At 38.4% G+C, this 25,701-nt stretch overlaps 1 protein-coding gene across 1 annotated transcript; it reads left to right on the top strand.

Annotated features, from left to right (window-relative positions):
- The first annotated feature begins 2,692 nt into the window (after positions 1-2,692).
- Positions 2,693-19,764, top strand: LOC129778765 (protein takeout-like). Its single transcript, XM_055785870.1, has 4 exons — positions 2,693-3,058; positions 18,711-18,948; positions 19,009-19,142; positions 19,211-19,764. Exons 1-4 carry the CDS (start codon positions 2,989-2,991, stop codon positions 19,510-19,512), a joined length of 744 nt encoding a protein of 247 aa, XP_055641845.1. The 5' UTR covers positions 2,693-2,988; the 3' UTR covers positions 19,513-19,764.
- The last annotated feature ends 5,937 nt before the right edge of the window (positions 19,765-25,701 follow it).

Here is a 25,701-nt window from a genome sequence, read left to right as displayed (position 1 = left end):
CGTCAGGTTGTAGTTTTTTTGAACAGAAATCCATTTTCTCTAGAAGTCCGCCTCCGATTTGACAACTTTTGGGTTCTTCCGGAGGGCCTGCTTCATAATCGCCCAATATTTCTCTATTGGGCGAAGCTCCGGCGCGTTGGGCGGGTTCATTTCCTTTGGCACGAAGGTGACCCCGTTGGCTCCGTACCACTCCAACACGTCCTTTGAATAGTGGCACGAAGCGAGATCCGGCCAGAAGATGGTCGGGCCCTCGTGCTGCTTCAATAGTGGTAGTAAGCGCTTCTGTAGGCACTCCTTAAGGTAAACCTGCCCGTTTACCGTGCCGGTCATCCCGAAGGGGTCGCTCCGCTTTCCGCAAGAGCAGATCGCTTGCCACACCATGTACTTTTTGGCAAACTTGGATAGTTTCTGCTTGCGAATCTCCTCCGGAACGCTGAATTTGTCCTCTGCGGAGAAGAACAACAGGCCCGGCAGCTGACGAAAGTCCGCTTTGACGTAGGTTTCGTCGTCCATTACCAGGCAATGCGGCTTCGTCAGCATTTCGGTGTACAGCTTCCGGGCTCGCGTCTTCCCCACCATGTTTTGCCTTTCGTCGCGGTTAGGAGCCTTCTGAACCTTGTATGTACGTAGGCCCTCCCGCTGCTTGGTCCGCTGGACGAAGCACTTGACAAATTTAGCTTGTTGGCGACATCCCGGACCGAACTTCTCGGATCACGTCTAAACTGCTTTACTACGCGCTTGTGATCTTTTTCACTGACGGAGCATCCATTTTTGCCGTTCTTCACCTTCCGGTCGATGGTTAGGTTCTCGAAGTATCGTTTTAGTACTCTGCTGACCGTGGATTGGACGATTCCCAGCATCTTACCGATGTCCCGATGTGACAACTCCGGATTCTCGAAATGAGTGCACAGGATTAATTCACGACGCTCTTTTTCGTTCGACGACTTTTTTCCAAATTTACGAAAAATTAACAGTGAAGCATGGCCAACGTGATCTATACACTCTTATCTGATTATAAGCGAAAGCTGAAGATATAATTCCTAAAAATTAAATTTCTACAGCGTTTTTTCCGTGATGCAATTTGATGTGACACACCCTTTATCACTTTTATGTTGAAGAACTCTTACAAAATCATCAAAATTAGCAGCAACTTCAGTGGCAGATACATCGCCTCTTTCAACAAGGCCAATGAATGTTTGAAAGGTCACTAATTCATCTCTGCAACCATAGTTTGAGGCATGGATTTTCGAAAAAATCGCTTGGCACAAAAAGACATTATTACAAATATTCTTTTATACTCGCGTTTGGTCAGCCTATGCATTGCGGAATAGGAACAGTAATTACAATCCTTATAATGACAAAAAGAATTACAATCCTTGTAATGACAAAAATCTCAACTAACGCAATACATAGCAAATAAAATCAAAGCGGTAGCATTTGCGCGGGAGATATTGTCTCTTTGAGGACCACCCATTGCCATGAGAGTAGCTACTCGGATAGATAATTGAACTCAACCCCAACGTGGATGCGGTAATACTAAATGGAATGTACACATTATATGTGTGGAAATTGGCGATATACCGTCCATTCTAGAACAAAATTATATAGAACAAAAAAATCTAACTTATTCTGAATTGATGCACGCGAAAGATTGCTTGGTAGGAACAGCCACATGAAATCGCATACAACTTAAAAGGAGCCTATTAACCTCCGTGCAGAATTTTTGCAATATTTACCCTTGAAAGGTTACAATTGATCAAGTTATACAATATCAATCACTGGAGATAGAAAAAATTCGCCCGGTCAAGAGATTGATCTTCATGCACACGTACGGCATGTCATGTTTTATTTTTACCCGAGCAGGTTGGGCTGGATTCAAGCTGCGATATATGTAAAGAAAAAAGAATTCGGATTAGCAACACACTTTGAAAGAAGAAACCAGAAGCCAAAACAAACAAACTGCACATCTCTCTTAGTTTATCTTTCGTTACCAATTTAGAGATGATTCGGGTGTTTTGTGTGCGGCTATTATTCTACTCAATTATCACCAATTATCATGCCTAGAGCTCAAGCTGATCGCGAAACAAACACTCCGATCAATATCTTGAGAAACGTGTCTGCCGTGTTTGGTGATTCACACCGTTTGTAAATAACGCCGAAAAACGCTGTTCAATGATGATTCCCGCAATTTTGAGAAATTCTTCAAATTCCAATCTTTATGTTACGAAAATTTTCTCATTAAGTGTTCTAACTGTTCCCACCCATGCGACACCAGAAACCGAAACCGATCTCGACATCGAGGTTCGTCACTTACCCTCTCTCGCAATGGTCAAGTTGCTGAATGTGATTCTTCCTGGGCGAGTTGTCACTGGCTCACCGAGAGGCCGGTTTTATCGGTGCTTCACGATCAGGTTGATTAGTACACGCGTATAATCAGCGGCAACGAGGGTGGTTCTGTTGCGTTCCCCCCTCGCACCGTTTCTCCGGTGTACACAATCAAAATAGACGCTAGACAGTGTTCGTTCGCCACGCGCACGCACGCTTCTGATTGCCTCTGCTTGCCCACATATTATTAGCCCATATAGTGAATCACATACACACACGATCAGTCAGATCAGTCAGACAGCGCTCCAGAGACCGGCCCGAACTTCTATAAAAGACGCCCGATTGCACAATCCTACCTACAGTCGACTTCGGTTCTGCTTGGCAGATCGGCGGGTGGGAATTCTCTGGATTGTTCAGTTCTCTCGTTTGGGAAAGGATCCTTTGTGTGGTGCTTTATGCTACAAGTGTGCTGCTACTCGAGACAGATTTCTGAGATCGTAAGGATTTCCGATTTAGTGCGCGCGGTGAAAACAAAGCAGCTGTGCGAGTAGCTTCCGCAACGCAAAAAGTTTTCCGGAAGGATCACAAGTTCATAGTTTTACAATAACGCTGTGAAAGTTGAAAGGAAAGCGATTTGGAAGGAGCTTGAATAGGGATACCAGAATGAAATCAGTCACCGCATTGCTGATCCTCGGCATCGCGATAAGGATAGAAACAATATTCGGAGCGATACGTAAGTGTCATGAAGGCAATTAATGGTGTATATGATTTCCCTAATAGTGAATTAATGCCCATTGCTTTGAAAACTTTACAATGCTAATCGGGTAGTTGGTTGTGGTTCACACATTATTATTCCGCAAGCTACTGATTGGGGATTACCTATTCGAATTAATCCCATTATGGGATTGTATCCGTAGTGTAAAATAATTCCCCGTTATTCAATCGTTATCATGGCTAAATATTACAAGTTTATGAAGATACACTAATCTAAAATAACATGTTGTAGCTTTCGAACAGCCTGTGCATATGCGAATCGCTTCGAACACGCAACTCTCAGGTGTGATAGCGAAATGTTTTCCTTCATAGAAAACCATTCTAATAGCCATGTCCGCGTGCGGAAACGTTCCTGAGAATTTTCCCACACAATTGACACATTCAACCAGCCTAACGGAAAGCACCTAAATGTTTCGGAAGCAATTTGTATAATTTTTCTGTGTGAGGATCTATTTGATATTCAGTAGATATTTATGAACGAGATGAATGAACTCAGCATGTTGCTGTGAGGAATTCATTAGTAACATAAACGCATTTTTTTCACATTGATCCATTTAGTTAATTTCTTCCAGATAATTGGTAAGCGGTATAAGTTATAAGTAAGCAATTTGAACTACAATTCTATGACATGAGGAATAGAAGCAATAGATACATTCGTACGCATCTGTATTGTTTCGATGCTTTTTCACTACAACTCATCTGCGTTGTTAAAATTCGATGCGGTTTCGACAATTACTTCTTCATTGAAGCATCCAGTTTAAGTCTTAAACAAAAACAGTTAATAGCTGATGGGAATCAAAACTGGAGATTACAGTAAATGTGGGCAATCATTCGAAGTGCAAAGTTTCCCCATTAGTGAGATCGACTTGCGACATGGCCTGGATTTCACGGTTATAGCTGGAAATTTGTCTTCTAATAGAAAGCGTTCGTCAATAACTTCGTATCTGGAACAGATTTTTTGAAATTGGTTTTAATTTCCAGTTTCGAAAATAATTTTGGTTTGATTATTTGGGACAAACTGCAATTTACAGAATTGTATCAAGGTGCTAAAATGGCTATTGTTTTGCAGTGTGATAATTATTTCTAGAAATATTGGTAATCAACCAGAAGGATATTTATTCATTCTTTGATATCTTTGTAGTTAAACGGAAATGGTCTAGGATGCAAATGGAAGCTGAATAATTCGGTCGACTGGGTTCGTTATCAATTTGTTTTATTTTTTCATTTGCTATGACTCTACATCCCATTGAGATTAGATCTTATTCACTACTCTTCTCCAATAAACTCGATCCATGGCTGCAGTTCTCCAACTCCCGGCTGCACCGATTCTTGCCAAGTCCTGCTCCACCTGATCCAACCATCTTGCTCGCTGGGCTCCTCTCCTTCTTGTTCCTACCGGATTCGATGAGATCACCATCTTTGTAGGGCTGCTGTCGGGCAATCTTGCAACATGCCCTGCCCATCGCACTCGTCCAGCCTTGACGACTTTCTGGATGCTGGGTTCGCCGTAGAGTTGCGCCACTTCGTGGTTAATTCTCCTTCTCCATACTCCGTTTTTTTGCACACCACCGTATATTTTTCTGAGCACTCGGCGTTCGAAAACACCAAGCGCTCGTGAGTCCTCTTCAAGCATCGTCCATGCTTCGTACCCATAGAGAACAACCGGTCGAATTAGGGATTTGTACATGGTACACTTCGTACCGGGTCGGAGTTTGTTGGACCTCAAAGATTTGCGGAGCCCGTAGTAGGCACGATTTCCATTGACTATGCGTCTTCGAATTTCACGGCTGTTGTTGTTGTCAACGAGCCAAGGTAGACAAATTCCTCTCGAGCTCGTCGCCGTCGATCACAACAATAATAAAGGGTGTGTCACATTAAATTGCATCACGGAAAAAACGCTGTAGAAATTGCCCCAGTAGACCGATCCTTTTGAAAATTTTAGACAGTAAAATAAAAACTATTAAACAACTTTTGACATTTTCTTTTTATTCATACTTCGAGCCCAAGCCCGTATGCTCGCACCTTCCTCTTTACCCCGTCCATAAGGTTCTGTACAACGTCAGGTTGTAGTTTTTTTTTTGAACAGAAATCCATTTTCTCTTGAAGTCCGCCTCCGATTTGACAACTTTTGGGTTCTTCCGGAGGGCCTGCTTCATAATCGCCCAATATTTCTCTATTGGGCGAAGCTCCGGCGCGTTGGGCGGGTTCATTTCCTTTGGCACGAAGGTGACCCCGTTGGCTTCGTACCACTCCAACACGTCCTTTGAATAGTGGCACGAAGCGAGATCCGACCAGAAGATGGTCGGGCCCTCGTGCTGCTTCAATAGTGGTAGTAAGCGCTTCTGTAGGCACTCCTTAAGGTAAACCTGCCCGTTTACCGTGCCGGTCATCACGAAGGGGGCGCTCCGCTTTCCGCAAGAGCAGATCGCTTGCCACACCATGTACTTTTTGGCAAACTTGGATAGTTTCTGCTTGCGAATCTCCTCCGGAACGCTGAATTCTGCGGAGAAGAACAACAGGCCCGGCAGCTGACGAAAGTCCGCTTTGACGTAGGTTTCGTCGTCCATTACCAGGCAATGCGGCTTCTTCAGCATTTCGGTGTACAGCTTCCGGGCTCGCGTCTTCCCCACCATGTTTTGCCTTTCGTCGCGGTTAGAAGCCTTCTGAACCTTGTATGTACGCAGGCCCTCCCGCTGCTTGGTCCGCTGGACGAATGAACTTGACAAATTCAGCTTATTGGCGACATCCCGGACCGAACTTCTCGGATCACGTCTAAACTGCTTAACTACGCGCTTGTGATCTTTTTCACTGACGGAGCATCCATTTTTGCTGTTCTTCACCTTCCGGTCGATGGTTAGGTTCTCGAAGTATCGTTTTACTACTCTGCTGACCGTGGATTGGACGATTCCCAGCATCTTACCGATGTCCCGATGTGACAACTCCGGATTCTCGAAATGAGTGCACAGGATTAATTCACGACGCTCTTTTTCGTTCGACGACATTTTTCTAAATTTACGAAAAATTGACAGTGAAGCATGGCCAACGTGATCTATACACTCTTATCTGATTATAAGCGAAAGCTGAAGATATAATTCCAAAAAATGAAATTTCTACAGCGTTTTTTCCGTGATGCAATTTGATGTGACACACCCTTTACCAAGAAGAACTCTGTTGCGATCAGTCCCTCCTGCTAGCATGTATTTAGTCTTAGACGCATTGATACTAAGCCCAATCAGCCCGGCTTCATGTTTCAGTCGGGTATACAAGTCGGCTACCGTCGCATGTGTTCTTCCGATTATGTCCACGTCGTCGGCGAAGCAGATAAACTGACTAGACTTGTTGAAAATCGTGGCCCGCATGTTGAAGTCCGCTCTCCGCATAACGCCTTCCAGCGCCACGTTGTAGAGCAGACAGGAGAGTCCATCGCCTTGTCGAAGTTACTTGTGAGTCTCAAATGATTCCGACAACTCACCGGAGATCCGCACACCGTTCATCGTTGCTTGAATGGGCCTTCGGGGAAAGCCGTGTTCGTTCATGATCCTCCATAGCTGTCGTCGGTCGATTGTATCATATGCGGCCTTGAAGTCAACGAAAATGTGGTGTGTAGGGACCTGGTACTCGCAGCACTTTTGGAGGATCTGCCGCAGTGTAAAAATCTGGTCCGTTGTCGAGCAACCGGGCATGAATCCGGCCTGATCCCACAAAACTACTTACTATTGGCGATAGACGGCGGAAGAGTATCTGAGACAGAATTTGTAGACAACATTCAGGATTGTAATGGCACAATAGTTCCCACAATCCAGCTTGTCACCTTTTTTATAGATGGGGAAGATCATCCCGTCCTTCCACTCCTCCGGTAGCTGTTCTGTGTCCCAGATCCTGACTATCAACCGGTGCATACACTCTACAAGTTTTCCCGGAATTCTCTTGAAGAGCTTCGCTACGAGGTGTCTTATGTTATTGACGACTGGAAGAAGGTGCTACGTATGGCCATGTTCTTGGAGGCTGCGAAGTCGATAAGTCTTAGACCATTTTCGTTAGTTCGCTGATGGGCGCTGGACCTACCAATTACCGGTATGAGCTCCTCCTCTTGGCCGACCTGAGCATTTAAATCACCGATGACGATTTTGATGTTGTGTTTTGGGCAGCGATCGTATTCACGCTCTAGCTGCGCGTAGAATTCTTCTTTATCGTCATCGGTGCTAGCTAGATGGGGGCTGTGGACGTTGATAATGTTGATATTGAAGAAGTGGCCTCGCATCATCAATCTGCACATTCTTTCATTGATCGGCCACCAGCCGATCACCCGTTCTTGCATCTCCCCCATCACGATGAAAGCTGTACCCAGCTCTGTTGTGTTGCCGCAGCTCTGGTAGATGGTATACCCACCTTGGAACGATCGCATCAATTTGGTTGAATTTATTAAATTAAAAAACAGAGTGCGAAGTCGAAATTTTTAGACGATTTTTGAAATGCTGTAACTTTGTTAAAAATCAACGCATGGAAATAAGATATACCTCATTTTGAAGCTACAATTTTTAAGTTTTTGAATATTCTACGAACACATTTTTATATGGGTTTGTGTGTAGATGAAGTCGACACACATATCGCGAAGAAATAAAATATCAACCAGCTTTCATTTGATTCCTAGAACTATCCTTTTCATACAGATACACTTCTGTTTGAATGAAAAACTACCCCTTCGTCTTTGATGACGAATAATTATATAAATAATGATCTCACCGCGAACCGAAAGGTAGTTTTGAAAACTCCAATAAATTCCGCACAAGTACAATTTTTTGCTTTAACGAAAAACAAATTTGAATTTTTTGCTTAGATTGAAAAAGTGCTAACACTCGTTTTTGGCAGTGTTTAAGGAAACCTTCTGTAATTTTGTAAATGTTTGGAGTAAATTTTAGGAACACTTCATTGCAAATGAAAAAAAAAATTAAAAAAAAAACGATTCGTAACTTTCGTTTTCATGAGTTTTTGGGTATGGAATTTGTGTATAAAAAACTGTTTTTGAGACTTTTTAGAAATCTATGCAAAAAAATTATTTTTGACAAAGTTACAGCATTTAGAAAATTTTCCAAAAATTTCGACTTCGAACTCTGTTTTTTTAATTTTTTTATCGAGTCTACTACGAGTTTAAGAAAATGTTGAAAAATAAAACCAATAAATCGATTTGTTATATTTTTGCATATTTTTTTGTGTTATTCCGAAACGAGGCGTTGGCTTTACAAGAGTGCATATCTCACCCGCGTGTGTTTAATTTTACGAAGGTTTATGTATTTAAAAGTATTGTGTATTGCATAAAATGCAGTCTAGCTATATTATTTCGTGATTTGGTGCTATTTGTTGCAACTTATGAAGGTTGGGCGCCAACCTTCGAAGCACTAAATATTTAGATACTTAATAAATTTAAAGCCTATACTTTAGAAATAAATAGCTAAACAGCGTACGTCAATGGTATTCAAATTTTAATTTTTAGTATTGCTTTGGGCGAAAACAGTTAAAATATTCTTATTCTTATATATTATACAACGTTGCCAGGTATTACTTTAAAAAGTATGAAAGCGTTGATTATAGTAATCAAAAATATATTTTTTTAAACAGGCGGAATCCCGACTTGAAGGGCCCATATACATGGAATGATTCCATATAAAATTCGTTAATTTTTTACCATCCAGAGTAGGGTACCCCCTTAAAGCAAAAACGTGGTAACCTGACGGGGCCAGGCCTAGAAAACGGCGAGAAACGGACGTTTCCCAGCTAAGGGTTTTTATTGCATCCTTCCTGCGTTATCATCTATAGAAATAAAAATGGAAGGACAAATCTGTTCGTTAGCAGAAAACCCGAAGAAGGGATGGTCCGATTTTAGCCTTCTTTATTTTGTTATATTCGTCTCTTCCCGTAGTTCAAAATAGCGGAGAGAAAAATCGGAACATTGAAGTTGATCTTTCGAAGGTGGAAATGAATTTTCTGGCGACATAACGCACTCCTATATCTTCTATCTATATAAACAAAAATAGAATATAAACAAAATTGGAAGGCTAACTGTGTTGCTAAGCGCAAACCAATCCACATGTTTGAAAAGCACTAAGAGTAAGTTCGAAAAAAATATCCCATATATTCCACAATGATTGTTGATTGATTTGAATTGTTGTTTGTCCAATTAGATTTTGCGGAATTGAGCTTCGTGTTGCGTTCGTGTGAAGCGAAAATAATTCTCAGGTGTGAAATAAAAATTATGAATGAAAATTTACTTTTCTGTATAAACATTTATTCCATGTAACGAAGAAATTATGTTTGAAAATAAATTTATATTATAGTGGTGAGTTTTGTTAGAAGTAATAGGAAATTTATAGTAAAGGGTGTGTCACATCAAATTGCATCACGGAAAAAACGCTGTAGAAATTCGCCCAGTAGACCGATCCTTTTGAAAATTTTAGACAATAAAATAAAAACTATTAAACAACTTTTGGCATTTTCTTTTTATTCATACTTCAGCTGACGAAAGTCCGCTTTGACGTAGGTTTCGTCGTCCATTACCAGGCAATGCGGCTTCGTCAGCATTTCCTTCTGAACCTTGTATGTACGCAGCCCCTCCCGCTGCTTGGTCCGCTGGACGAATGAACTTGACAAATTCAGCTTATTGGCGACATCCCGGACCGAACTTCTCGGATCACGTCTGAACTGCTTAACTACGCGCTTGTGATCTTTTTCACTGACGGAGCATCCATTTTTGCTGTTCTTCACCTTCCGGTCGATGGTTAGGTTCTCGAAGTATCGTTTTAGTACTCTGCTGACCGTGGATTGGACGATTCCCAGCAGATGCTACCGATGTCTCGATGTGACAACTCCGGATTCTCGAAATGAGTGCACAGGATTAATTCACGACGCTCTTTTTCGTTCGACGACATTTTTCCAAATTTACGAAAAATTGACAGTGAAGCATGGCCAACGTGATCTATACACTCTTATCTGATTATAAGCGAGAGCTGAAGGTATAATTCCTAAAAATTAATTTTCTACAGTGTTTTTTTCCGTGATGCAATTTGATATGACACACCCTTCAAATGGAAATTATAAAAACCATCTTATTCAACATTGGCGTTAACGTTCCCTGTGGAACTTTTGCCGTCTCAACGTATGCATTATCTAGCGTCATTTATTAATACTTAGTTGAGATTTCTTAAGCCAAATAACACGCCTTGAATGTATTCCGAGGGCAGGCTCTTGGATAATTTCTTTGACGAAAAATCCCCCGGCCAGAACGGGAATCGAACCCGAACACCCAGCATGATAATGTGAGACGCTAACCACTCGGCCACTGGTGCACTTATAAGAACCATATAGAAATTGTAAAGATAAATGGATGGAGCGTTATGCGACTGAACCCACGAACGTACGCTCGGTAGGAACATGTGAATGTTCGAAAGAATTCATAGCAAACAAATAATTTTGGGCGGGACGAAATTCGTCGGGTCAGCTAGTTCTTAATGTAACTTTACCGTGTCTTCGGGGCCATCACGGTCATTTCTCCATCAATGCAAAGTTTAAATTTTTCATTTGTTTGTCGGTAGCAATTTGTATTCTCCGTTACACTTGGCCTTGTGACTCATGGTGAACCATACTCTCTTGGTCCTTCCATACACAAAACATCTCTTTCGAAACGAATTTAGTGAAGGTGAAGGTGAGGTGAAAGCCATGATGTTTGCGCTTAGGATTCTCGAAATAACGTTACAACAAGCAAACGATGTGGTTCGACCACTTTTTTCTTCAAAATAAATAGAAAAACAAAGGTAGCGAATGTCTCAAATGCTCTTTATTTGGACATTTTTGTTATGCTGAACAATCGACTTACTTTGTTTTATACACATACACTTCATCCAATGGTACTCTAGTTTATTGAATAACAGGATTTGTCTAAACCTGCAAAATAGGCATTCGCATCTGCAATCAACTCCTCGTTTGAATAAATTCTTTTCTTCCACCAGCCATTTCTTCACTTGTCGGAACGAACAGTAGTTAGAGGGAGCCAAGCCTGGTGAATAGGAGAGATGTGAAACGAGCTGAAACACTATTTCCTTCAATTTTGCGACCAAATTGCTGAGGTATGTTGTCGTGATGGAAAACAAAATTTTACGACTTCCCACTTTCGAATAATTTGTTTGTAATTAAGATACAAGAGATACCACGAACTAAACATAATCTCGATACGCGCCAGAAGTGCCATCTCTCTGACTTCGCACAGACCTTTTGAATGACTCTCCTAGTTCATTTGAAATTGATGTTGATTTTGTGTTCCCCATCTGAGTCTATAGTTTTGAAACATTGGCGTATTTGTTTTTTGAATGTTCCGCATGCGATAAAAAAATAATAAACAACAAATTTTTAACGTAGGACCTCGTCTTTGATTTCTATATGGGGGTCACTCTATGAAAACGTAACGAAATGTAACGAAAAATTAAGGGATTTCAAATCCATATTACGCAACACATTTATTGCTATATATGTTGTACTTTATACCATGGGTGGCCAAAGGGTAGTTCGCAGTCTACCGGTCGGCCGCGTAGCTATTCCTAGGCGCCCGCCAACTGATCTAGGATAGTGCCTCTTTCCAATGCAACGAGTTAAATATCTCGTTATCCTTTGTCATGATTGTTTTATAAAGTGTTTATATTGATCTCAATGAAACATATTAGTAGTTAGTGGAGATATTTCTTCGTGTAAGGTACTGCTTTATTTTTTATGAAGATTGTTAATAATTCTAATTTTACGCATCTAGTTGTTCGACCTTAACTTGTACTGAACCAAAACATTATCACTAGGATTGTTCAAAAATGTTTTCATAATTATTTGCCAAATTGGGAATACTGAAAACAATTATATATCCAGCATAAGTTTTCGAAAAGAAATGAAAAATATAAACAAATTTTGGAGAACACTTGCTTTTCCGGAGAGCATTTGAAATACTTTTAATATAAAATTTTAGAAGATTCTTAAATTTTACATTAAAAGTGAGCTTCAACATATTCAAACTATGTTAGTGATAGCTCATACTCATTTGAATGAACTATTCAGGTATCTTCAGGTAAGCTAATATTGGAAAACCCTTCCAATCTAACAAAGTTTTCCGTTCAGTGGTGCCGTGGCAAATTCATCAAAATGGAGATATGTTTTTTTTAAATATATGAAATATCAATACTTTGTAAAATCGTTTATCCATCGCCAATCCATTTATGAAAATTAACCTAGAAATGAGTAACATAATTATCGTGAGATTTTTTTTTCTGCCAGATGCCCGTAATCTTGTTCCTCCTATTGCAGCAATCCATCTAGGGGAAATGGGGGGAGAATGGTCACCCTAAGGAACATGCCCATTTCCTGTGTCCACATACCACTTAAATTTTCGTTCTTCGAAGAATATTGTAGCTCAACTTACTGTTGTTCAAGATAACAAGCGGTTTTCATTATAAAAATCAAAAATAGTACATTTTTCATTTTTAGAAAAAGAGTTGAAAAACGATCATTTTTTTAGTGAGGAGGTAAAGACGTCACCTTTGGGGGCAAAGTGGTCACTCGACGTATCACGCTAGAATGGATAGATTTATGCGTATATTCTAGTCCAAATTTGTTTAACTCATCATTGAAATAGTAGGTACATGTATGAAATGAACTAGGCCTATTCACCTAAAGTCGTCATTGAGTTTTCTCATACGTACAAAAACGTTTTTTTAATAATGAGGTTTAGTTTTGGTTGGAGTGGCATATTTTTCCTGGGTCAAAACCACAAAAGGGACTCCTTTAAGAGCAGAAGGTGAAAAGATATCTCAGCTTTTGAAAACAGAACATTGTGAATAGTAATCCTCCACTGACCACTTTCTATGTCTTTGGTCAAATCCCGTATTGAAACCATCGTTAATATTCAAAACTCTAACTTTCTTACCATGTAATTACGACATTTTATGGTTGAAGAAGTCTGTGTTAGGCAAACACATTTCAGTCGGAACAAAAATACCCCCAACTTTCATATATTTGCAATGCCGAATTCTCCAACACTGCTTGGTTTTGAAGTCTGTGTTAGGGAACACATTCCGGTGAGAACGAAAATCCCCCCACCTTCATGTATTTGCAATGCCGATTTCACCAAGGCTGCTTGGTTATGATGGCTGTGTTGGGGAAACTGTAAATCGGGCCAATCAAAACAAAGTAGTTAGGGCGTTTAGATAACGCTTAACATTTCACAGTTGTTCAATTGTTTATCTAATGATAAATAACATTTATTTAATAGCGATAGATGCGTAGAAATATTTCCTATCAATTGATGCAAACATCTTTCCGATACAGTAAGAAATGTTCGAGTTGTAAGCATTTAGAATCTTTCATTTTTCCTGCATGTTCTGCGTTTAGGTTTTCATTTCACCCCCCATATACTCCGGTTAGACGTAGTCCCACGTCAAAAATACTGAAAGTGCTCCTCACTATGGTGTATCGAGAAATATCATTAAAAAAAATTTCATCAAAAATTTAAGTACTAAAAAAATCTTGAACATTGAAAATTTTTTTTGGAAGATTTAGAGATTCACTGCTACTCTAATTCGTATTCAAATGTGTTTCTACGTCTTTTCTGAATATGTGCGTTTTTTTAGAATTTTAACAGTGTTGCGCGATACAAAAAAAATATTTTTAAAATTTTGATATTTGTTTTAGAATTTTGTGACTTTGCACTGGTTTAATTTCTATTTAAATATGTTTGTATGTGATTTTTGATATTTGTGATGATTTGTCCAATGATTAAAAAAATCAATTTTGTTCATTTTCTAATATTTTGCTATTATCCTAAAATCTATAATTGTATTGTATTCATGTGTTCGTTAAAAGTGCCTCAAAATCTTATCACAAACGCTATGGAAAATGTTGTATAAAGTATCAAACTAGAAAAATTAAGTAATTTTCCTGAATACCTGTATGGTTCACTATAAGAGATGTAGTGAAAAGCGAAGATTTTTATCACGCCACACTCAATAGGCTTGGAAATTAAAATTCGAGAAAATACTCAAAGCACGTCTATTATGGGTGTACCACGACAAATTATTTTTTTTCATACAAAAAAATGTTTTCAAATTAAAGTAATTTTTTGGTATTTCGAAATTTTGGATTTTTTATTTTTAGATCCAATAAAACATAATTTTCCTTCAAATGTATCTGTTTTTGATAATTTTTTTTCTCAGTAACGCTCTAAGTTTTGCGGTTCATTTTTTTAGTAATTTGAAATTTTGGAATTATTGAATTAAGTTTTGAGACACAATACTGCTGTGTTCGTACTTGTTTTTTCATATTCATGATTTTTTCATAATGTATCGAATATTGAACGTACTATTTTAAGGCAATTTTTGAATACAGCTATAAAACATTGATTTTACGTTAGAAAAAGTATATTGATTGAGAAGGGATATATTTTGAAGGTTATAATATAAATTTAGATGATAAATAAAGTATTTTCTTTAAAAACACAAATTCCACAAACTCCAAAATTGAACATAGAGTTGTGGAATCAAAACTCGAAACATAGAATATTTACAATTGTGATAGAAGAGCGGTGAAAATTGTGTGATAATAAACATTTAAAATACCAAATGTCAAATAAAACCTAAACACGGACGAATGTAACAAAATTTGTAAAAAATAATATTAAATTATTTTCCACAGTCTGACCAAATAGGTCACTGATAGGGGGTATCCACTTGAAGTCAGGCCCGGACTGCATGAGCATCTTCCAACAAAGCTTTCGCATCTTTACCAAAAGACTGAGGAGAAGTAACAGCAGCTTGCAGTAAATCAATTATTTTAAAATGATTTCGTAATTTTCACTTCGTCTCGCCCAAAGTTTATTTTTCGTTATCACATTCACGTTTTTTTACTAAGCGCACGTTCATAGGTCCAATCGCAGAACTGTTCATTGATTGATTTTCTAATCTATCTTTTAAAATTACCTTTTATAATAAAATTCCTAGTACTTCTACCAAAGCTCGGCATTATAATATCAGATTATTTTTAGACATAATTATCGTTCAAGATTTTTCAACCACTTGCAAATAACATGTTTATCCGTTACATAGAATAAATGTTTTATACAGAAAATATGATAGAATAAAGACAGCCCTAAATCGCACAATTCCTTTCTCGACTTTTGCTCTCATCAACACATCTGGTGATCCATTTTTAATTATATAGATAGAAGAAGATATAGGAGTGCGTTTTATCACATTAAAAAAAAAAATTCAATTGTCATGTTTGGTTGAAATATGTGTATTATTTTTACGGGACCCCCTCTCCATTTCAGAGAAGGGAGGGGTGTCATAAAATTGTAGAAACATTTCTCATATTCATAAACCTTCACGTGACAAATTTGGCTCCATTTGGTTGATTAGTTTTCGAGTTATGCAGACATTTGTATGGTAGCTTCTCCTTAGAGAGAAGGAAGGAGTGTCGTACCACCATAGAAACGTTTATCGATCCCTAAAACCTCCATATGCCAAATTTGGTTCCATTTGCTGGATTAGTTCTCGAGTTATGCAGAAATTTATGTTTCATTTCTTTGACAGTACCAACCACACCCCCACACCCCCCCGTCCCTCTTAGAGAGATGGAAGGAGTGTCGTACCACCATAGAAATGTTTATCGATCCCTAAAACCTCCATATGCCAAATTTGGTTCCATTTGCTCGATGAGTTCTCGAGTTATGCAGAAATTTATGTTTCATTTCTTTGACAGCACCACACCGCCCCCCCCCCTCCTACTTAGAGAGATGGAAGGAGTGTTGAACCACCATAGAAAATTTTCTTGCCCCCTAAAACCTCCACATGCCAATTTTGGTTCCGTTTGCTTGATTAGTTCTTGACTTATGCAGAAATGTACGCTTAGTTTGTATTAGAGAGGGAGGAGGAGGTAGGGAGGAGAAATATCGATTCACCATAGAAACGTTTTGTGCCCCTTAAAACCTTCATATGCCTAATTTGATTTTATTTGCTTGATTAATTCTTGAGTAATGCATAAATTTGTGTTTCGTATGTAAGGCAGCTTCCCCTTAGAGATGGGGTGGAGTGTCTAACCACCGTAAAAACATTTATTGCACCCTAAAACCTCCACATGCCAAATTTGGTTTCATATTCTTGATTTATTCTCGAGTAATGCAGAAATTCGTGTTTCATTTGTATGGCATATAGATATATAGATTTTCGTACCGCGCAGTTCTCTAAATATTCTGAAGAAAGATCACCAATACAAAAGCAAATAAATATACAAATTTAAATATAAACTAAACCTGTGATGAGTCTCAACATTCTTAAAATTTAGAAATAATTTTTTAGTACCTGTTGCGCGGTTCTAAAAAAATATATACAACCACTCCTCGTAAGTTTTTGATAGGGTTTTGATCTGGTAAACAAGCTGACCAGTCCAGAATCTGAAGCCCCTATTCATTAAACCATGCTATACCTTTTCAGATTTTATGAACTGATGCCAAATTATCCAATTATCACGGTGTTTTCGATGAAAAAACAGAAGTAAACGATTCTAAAATTCTTCATTGCACTTCTGACTGTGCATTCGTGTTGATGGAAAGCTATCTGAAGCTTCAAAACCCTATCAAGATCTTATGAGGAGTGATCGTACGAATAGTAGATGCAGCTTACAAGCAGTATGAATGATTTGGAGAGCTTAAACGAGCAGTATCCTCTGCATAGAACGAAATACACACTATAACACGGGGCAGCTTGGTCAAACCACTCCGAACGGGTTTTTTGGACTGATTGAGAACTAAGGATGTCCTACGAATTAGAAACTTATTGTAATTCATGTGAAATTGACGTTAATTTTGTGTAGAAGTGAGAGTTTTTCGATCTGGTTCTATAGACATGAAATACTAGAATTTTAGTTTTTTTAATGTTTAGCGCCTGGATAGAACAATAAAGTTCAAATGACCAGTCTTATAAATGAAGATAGTTATTATGTCCTACACTATATACTTGAACTCAACCGATTTCTCACATATCTCTGGAAACTCAGAAAAAATTAGTGGTTCTATAGTTGTGAAACGCAGTGTAGGTCGTTTGTGCTATATCCATATTCAAGACGAAGGCGTTTCACAGGCCTATGAACTAGAGAATCGTAAAATTTTAAGTACTCAAATCAATAACATACACAAAAAACAAAATGTTCCCGAAATACTCTGTTAGATCCGTTCTTAAATAAACAAAATTCAAATGAAGCCTGCTGGTTCTCCGGTTCAAATCGGCTAAACGGGCATATTACAAAAGAACCGAAGAACAACATAACCAGCTTTTTTGTTGCCGGGATGATTCGTGGAGAAGCAGCGAACCATAAGCTGTCGACTGTTCATTTTGGTGGTCGGATTATCATAAGATATTCGCTCTTCACTGCTACTAATCACAGAAAACTGGTATCTCGAATCTGAATGAGAGAGCCATAAACATTACAACGTTCCTGCTGAGTGCTTTTGTATGCATAATATTCACGCTGGATGTAATTAAATCACCAAGAGGCCCATAATCAGTTATCATTACTTCTGATTTTGCTATGAATGATCACCGAAACGATTGAATCACTCAACGCAGGAAGAATGATCCAAATGAATTTGACCTTCGCGAAAGTGACGCGATATGAATTGAACTCCTTTTTACGGATTCCATCCACGTGCGGCCTGTCCCACAGCACTGTCACGTACGCCGTCCGGGGTGCAGCTTCGAATCAGTATGCAGAACCGATATACTCGTGGTTCGTGTTTTATAATTCACGATTCATTGGAAACGGTGTAAATGATACATGGGATGAGCCGACAATAGCCTTACCATTGACATTCACCAACAGCACCACAGAGCACCATCCCTGGCTGGAATGACTATTTAGTTCTATATAATGGCGTGAGCATTAGTTAATAGGGTCCGAGCCGATCACTATCGGGTAGAGTGCCAATGAAAAAGGCCATCTCGAATTTTCAAAGCGAAGATTAACTGCCATCTCGAAATTATTTTTTTGTCAAAAATTGACGCTCTGGGACTTTGTCGTTTTTTCGGAATACGAGGCACAACGTATGATAACGCGACAATAGTAAATGAAGTCCGAATGAGTTACTATTTTGCAGAGGATATTTTATCGTGTAAATCAACATTTCGCAGGGAGTCCCTTATGAAAAATCGATATGACGATTTTCATTGGCACCATAAACAATACGTTTTGCCTCGTATTCCAAAAACGACAATGTCCCAGAGCGTCGATTTTTGACAATTTTGTTTTCGAGATGACAGTAAATATCGACGTTTCATGCAATTTAAAGACAGTTTAAAGGTGATTTTTCGGTTTTCAAAAAACTCAAACTTTGACCGCTGTGCGACACTAATAAATGAAGTCCGATTGAGTTGATATTTTTCATAGGGTAGTTTTTCATGGGAATCAACATTTTTAATCAAGTTTGCTTTGAAAAAAATCGAGGGTCACATTTTTTGGCACTCTACTATCGGGCATAACGAAATGGTTCATCATTTCTATATGAATAATTGCTTAATTTCGCTCCCTTTCTTCTTTAGCGTCCACCATTCGCGTGTGCTCGCGGAATGATCCCAATCTCAGCAAGTGCGTTATCGATTCGGTGAACGCGCTGAAGCCCCAATTGGCAACTGGAAAAATCTCCGATGATTTCTCAATCCCGCCACTGGAACCACTGGCCTTAGCTACCATCAACATGGATCGCGGTTCGGAGTTCAAGGCCACGTTCACCGATGTCCTCGTGAATGGACCGAGTAAATTCCAAATCGATAATCTGAAGTGAGTACAATTGGACCGTTTGAATAAACATAAATCACTGAATGTTGTCTAATTTTCTAGAATCAACCTCGATAAATTAACCTTCGATTTCAACATTTATCTGCCAAAACTTTCCTTCCGCGGAAAGTATGACCTCAAGATCAAACTTCTCCTGCTGAATATCGCCGGTACCGGCGATTTAAAAGGCGCATTAGGTAAGTTCATCAGTTCCCCCCTTTGTTGTGTGTGCATATCATCTCACGATTTCTCCCTCTGCCATTAGAAAACTCTCGAGCCCGCGTCAAGCTGTACTGCGAGCAGTACGAGAAAGGTGATCAGAAATATATGCGAGTCAAGCGGCTGGCCGTCAAAATACAGATCGAGAAGGGGCAGTTCGATATGAAGGATTTGTTCAACGGCGATCCGGTGCTGAGTCAGGTCGGTAATCAATTCATCAATGAAAACTCGCGTCTCTTCCTGGACGAACTCACGCCCGGCTTGGAGCGAAGCCTTTCGGACACGTTCAAGAACACCGCTAACGAAATTCTACAGCTGGCTACCATCGATGAGATTTTCCCAGCGTAGAAGCCTAAATTGAAAAAAGTTGATGGACATAAACTGGAAAACATATTTAGACTCTCGATCGTATTGTAATCGGTAGGATCACCAAATTCTGTATTACTTTAGACTTTACTGGTGTTGTGTACAAGGAAAACTACTGTCTGTGATGAGATTGCTTTGTGTATAATCAATTTCCAACTGAATTAGATTGTAAGTGAAAAATCCCTATATAAATGAAACCAAAAATAAAGAAAGAAAATTTTATTTTCCCCGGCATTCACTGGCTTAACATCTTTGTATGACGACCGCCCGGAAGATGACCTTGAAGCGAAAGAATTCGCAAATAATTGACACCTCTCTCTACCGGGAAGCAGTACCAATGGGTTTACATCACGGTGTCAATTGCACTTCACACCCGTAGCGTTTGTTAGCTCTGTCGCTTTGTTTGCAAAACATTCATAGACGGGGTGCATTATTCTGTCATACTGAGAATGCAAACTGAATCCTGTGGGGGCGATTTGAGATGAACAACGCAATAATTGTGCTTGATTTCCTGAACGATCGTGGTTTTTCTTAAAACTTTTATCCTCACTCTAGACGTGTCGTTTAATTGATTTGACATTTATATGTGAATAAGTCAACGACATGAACGCGGTGCTTATAAAGACCATTCAATCAACCCACTAATTGTATCGTCATTGGCATGAGACATTCATTTCGATGAGTTGCGCTGATGATTATCTCCGATCAGATAAAAAAGAATCAACATTATACTCCAATCCAACGATAACTATTCTAATACGCTGTATTTTTCCATTATTTTAAATATATTGGGTTGCCCGAAAAGTAATCGCCGTTTTTTCATTACAAATAAAATACATTTTTTATAGGGGAAATGCAGGTATAATGGACAGAGGTGGTAACATAAACCAGTGCTTGAATTTCAATAATTTAACTAAAAACCAATTGATACTTATTGACCACCCTATTCTTAGAACAAATAAAGCTATTCGAGACACCCTGTTATGTATGAATCTGTTAAATGTTGAAAATAATAAACAAAAACGGAAATTGCTCTCTCGATAGCCATCCGGGCGTAATTTTACGCGTATAGTATTTGAAGAATTTTTCTTGACATTTATTTTATTTTCGACAAATCAGCAGTTTGATCGACTGTTAACATATTCCAGAAGAGGTAAACAGATAATTTGTTTGATTTCAGTGGTTGATTTGCATTCGATATTACTCTGTTGTTTGGGGGCAAAATGAGCTATCCCCGGATAACGACTTACAATGTTATGTTATCTGAAGCTGATCTACCTTATCATATATTACTCTTCAAGGGGTTTCTTTTGTGGTTTTAACCCTGGAAAAATATGCCACCCCAACCAGCCTCTTGTATTTCTTATTACGTTTTTGTACGTATCCGAAAATTTCGATTGCGAATCTAGGTGAATAGACCCAGCTTATTTGATACATGTACCTACCATTTCAATATGGATTTAAACAAATATTGATAAGAAACAACGCATTAATCTATCTCAATTAGCATGATATGTGTAATTGTTCATTCTACCTCGTTCATGTGATCATTTTAACCGCACACTAAACTATTTCTATTTTTCATAGTACAAATCGTTCGATATCTTGAACAACAATTAGTTAGGCTAGAATATTCTTCGAAAATCATGTATTTTAGCGGTGTGTGGACATAGTACAAGGGGATATTTCTTAGCATGTCCATTTTATCACCTCTTCCCCTATATAGAATGAACGCATAACGATGAAATGAGTACATCATTTTAAAGTTTAAACTCTCCTGTTTTGGAATATTTTACGAACAAATCTTGCAAATCGAATGGCAGTTTTGAAAAAAATCGAAATATTATTTGACGGGCTTAGAATGAAAGGGGTGTAAGTGATTTGATCGATTTCTCTACATCGACTCTCTCTTCTGGTCATAACTTAGCTGCAAATACATTCCCAGTTGTATTTGACAATGTGGAAGATAGGTCAGAACCTCATCTATCGGATTCTATAGCGAACTTACATTGGAACTTTTATGCAGTTGAGTTATTAACTAAAGAAAAAGTTGATGAAGAGAAATCGATCAAGACACTTACACCCAGGGTTGCCAATAATATTTTTCAAAAAACTGGAAGATTACTCTTTAAAAAACTGGAAGGAAACTGGATCATGTAAAACCGTATTATTTTAAAAAGATCGGCTTTAAAATGATTCTTTGCCCATTCCAATTATTGAGAAATAGAATTTCCTTCGAAGCGTCGTGTAGCATTCATATGTAGTTCATCAAACGGCGAAATGAACAATTAATTAATCATATCATTCGAGTAGATCCAAATGCCGTTTCCCACTACTCTAACATTACCGTCAGACAATATTTGAGGATCTTTTCTTCTAGAACATCTAGTAAATACGTTTTTTTTTTGGGTAAAACTTCAAAAATATCGTTGTTATTGCTTCGTGTCTTCATGTCATGTCATGCCCTGATTAATTGAGGTGCATGGGGTCACAGAATCTAACTTCACCCTTCTGTTCTTTTTCTTCTAACGCGAATTTTGATTTCTGTAGTGTTCCTTTTGACCATATTCGTTGCTATCTCACGAATAATGTAGAGCAAGAAAAATCGATCTTCGGTTTGTCGCTTTTGCGTGGTTGGTTTCAGCTCCCACTCGTTAACATTTGAAAGCGGTTCTATCATGCATCAAATAGCAGAGTTTGGATCATGCGTAATGTTAATGCTATTTAGAACTGAAAATCCTTTGGGGGACCATAAGAAACGAATATCCCATTGATGTAAACGGAAACAAGATTTCTTGGGTTTTATGTTCACATCAATCAAAGTCAATGGAACACATTGACTCTATGCTCTTCTGAAATTTAGAATGATTTGGAATACCAATTTTGGAGAACCTAGAACATCTGATATTTATATAAATTCAAAGACAGTGTAGCACACACTGTGCGCTAACCGTATTGAATTCGGAAGTGTAAGCGAGAGAAAAAACACTGAATTCAAAAAAAAGGTCAGTCCAAGGTAAATACACATTGGATCGATCGAACGATGAATGTCATAAAAACAAATTGGTCAAGGGATAGGAAGGGTGAGTGAGGGATATTATGTATACATTGTGAATTTATTTTTCATAAAACAGGTAAAACTGAAACACACATATAAAAAACTGGATAAAACTGGAATATATTTCAAAAAACTGGAAGATTTCAGGATTTAACTGTTTGACTGGATCGAGAGAAAAAAACTGGAAGAATCCAGTTTAAACTGGAACATTGGCAACGCTGCTTACACCCCTTGCATTCTAAGGCCCTCATTTTCGAAAATCATAAGCCTTCTCTCTTTCTCTCTCTCTCTCTCTCTCTCTCTCTGTTCTTTATGCTAATATTCATTGTTTTGTTTATGCTTGCTCAGTTTTGCCCAAAATGCCGTCGAAGAAATGAGCATTTAGCGAGTGCGTTATACACTTCTACGAACTGCACAGAAATCTCGACAAAAAGTATACGCTACAACATTTTGAAAATAAGTCGCGACACACTAATATTTCGTTTCAATCTTGCCAGCAACAATCTCTGCGTTTGTGGTCAAGGCATCGAGCACGTTGTTTCGTCGTCCGCGGTGTATCTTGTCGCCAGATCGAATTTAGAAAACTCCCTTCGGGCCCGAGAAAGATAGTCTAATGTGCTGGTGAGAGATGTGTTGGCTCGGTTAGATCTTGATTACATGTCCCAAATCTATTGACTATATAATGACTAACTATAGAATAAGTTGAAATGTAAATACATAACAGATATAATAATAGGTTTAAGAATTGAGTGTGATGAGTGTGAGTGTGAATATGAGTGTGAAAATTGTTACAATATCCTTATATCCCATCCTTTTCCTAAAGAAAATATGTCACCCTTCTAAACTCCAGTCGATCGCTAGTAATCAGTTTCCTACTTTATTAACCCTAGAATTGAGGTAACATGTTGATATATACTATAAGAATTCGGCTCCTTGAAACTTAAGTAACTGAACCTGTAAAAATAAAAGAATTAAAAAACATTTTAAAAGCGGAAATTTCACGGCTTCGACTGTTCACCATATCCAACAACCAGGATTCACAGAACCAACGGGATGCCGCAAAAAATGTATAACTGTTCTCACCAGTAGGGGAAATTGGGGGAATTTGGACCCCCCAAATCGAATCGCCTAATATTTTCAAACCAATAGGGTTTAAATAAACAATGTCACATTGTATACTGAGCTACACTTGTTTTCTCTCAATCAATAAAGTTTAACCATTATATCAAGCTTCAAATTACCAAACATATCATAAAATAAAAGAGATGATTTTTGTACATTAAAATTTGATGCGGGGTGATTTGGTCCAGTGTATGTTTCATCGAAAAAAAAACATTCTTATGTTTATTTAAAGTATTTTGGGATTATGTTACAATCAATAACAGTGTTCTGGGGTCGATACCAGGTGTCTTGGCCAGATTCCAGACCAGAAAAAATTATTTGAGACCATCTCGTATTCTGCATGGATCTTTTCACTGTTGTTCGAGCATTTTCAAACACTTTCGATGCTTGGTCAAAGAAAATCCGTTCTTGATGGCCTGCGTTGCTCTTTCAAGCTCCTCCTTCTTCCAACGTTGTCTGCCCATTCTCTTTCTGTAATTCAGCAGCATTTGCAATCAATTAGACCAAAGAAAAGCCTCAAACCTGTAGGACCAATTCACCCCACAGAAACGCTTCCATGTCACCTGTCAAATTAATGCAAAAATCAACATGCAATTAATTTTTTTATGGTTATCAAACTTACAGTTTCACTGCATCAAATTGTTTCTCTTCTATAGGCGAACAGAACTTTACTGCACAATACACGAAAAGTTTGTTTGATCAACGGAAAAAACCTTAAAACCAAGATCGGAGAACTCAAATTTTTTGACAATCAAAGTGCTTGCCGTGTTCATGCTACCGTTTCCTTCTTTCCACCTGTCGAATTTTACCAAATTTTTTTTTACGTAAGGTACAAACGGTTCAACAACCGGAGATGACATTATAAAAAATCCAAGTTGAGCCGTACTTTTTGAGATAAAGGGGTGGTCCAAATCACCCCGTATGTTCAACTCGTCCCGGTTACCCTACACCAACATTGAAAAGAGACTGAATAAAGTGCCGAAATAAAACAAGAGCCCCGGAATACACTGAGAAACAGATTTCTGATAAAAAACAAATCCGGAAAATGTTTCGTTTTAGACGACGAAAATTACTTCTCATAGACGCAAATCCCGGGAAAGATCGATACTATTTCATGGATAGTTCAATTGCATCTTCGACCATAAAATAGAAGTTTAAACATAGAGCAATTCCACCCCAAATCAGCCGAAAAACAGCAAATTTTGACGCGACCCTCTTTGATTTTGTTGAAACTTGGTAAACATGATAGAAGCTCCCTAAAATCGTAGATTTCATTATCATATGACCAATTTAAATTACGACAAATTTTTGAGAAGGGCGTATTCAAAACCATTGATTTTTATTTTGAAAAATCGTAACTCAATATCTACATTCCTGATAAAGTTATGATGTTTGACGAAGTTGAAGTTGAAAAATATACGAACCATTTGGAAAAAATACCATGATTTGATATATAAAGCTTTTTTATATAAATTCAATTTTTGAGTAAGATTTTTCAACAGTATTTTTTGAATGTTATTTTTTCCAAATGGTTCATTTATTTTTCAACGACTTTTTTCTTTTATCCCATTTATTTATTTAAGGCTCACTAGCATTTTAGCTGTAACAGAGCCGAATTTGAATCGTGTACATGTCACATGGTTATCATATATCTATAATTAGCACATTACACAGTTGCCATTCGCCAGTATTCCTTCTATACCATTACATATGGTACATTCACACAGTAGCCATTTAGGCGTAAACGTATTCTTTCTGTTCTTCCATTATCCAGTTGGACCAACGGACAGCGGAGACAGTTGAATGATCATTGTTGAGTTATTTATAAGAACAGCAGTCCGATGTGTCTTGCAGAGCAGAGCAGTTGTATGGATGAATCGATCTTATTTCGACCGTGGATCGATCTCCATCGCTGATGATTGTTGCGTGGACGTAGCTATTCTGTAACAACACAAAGATGGTCAATGAGGGTCCTGAGTTTTGAACTCACG

The sequence above is a fragment of the Toxorhynchites rutilus genome, chromosome 3 (assembly GCF_029784135.1).
Source record: "Toxorhynchites rutilus septentrionalis strain SRP chromosome 3, ASM2978413v1, whole genome shotgun sequence".
Taxonomy (NCBI): domain Eukaryota; kingdom Metazoa; phylum Arthropoda; class Insecta; order Diptera; family Culicidae; genus Toxorhynchites; species Toxorhynchites rutilus.
The sequence above is the reverse complement of the archived record's forward strand: the minus strand, read 5'-3'. Positions and strand labels throughout refer to the sequence as shown.

What these genes read in the sequence shown, in the direction of transcription:
- LOC129778765 (XM_055785870.1), top strand. Translation starts at nt 2,989, where the DNA reads ATGAAATCAGTCACCGCATTGCTGATCCTCGGCATCGCGATAAGGATA. An exon ending in AACAATATTCGGAGCGATAC is followed by an intron (nt 3,059 to 18,710) that starts GTAAGTGTCATG and finishes TTTCTTCTTTAG; the next exon opens with CGTCCACCATTCGCGTGTGC. An exon ending in TTCCAAATCGATAATCTGAA is followed by an intron (nt 18,949 to 19,008) that starts GTGAGTACAATT and finishes CTAATTTTCTAG; the next exon opens with AATCAACCTCGATAAATTAA.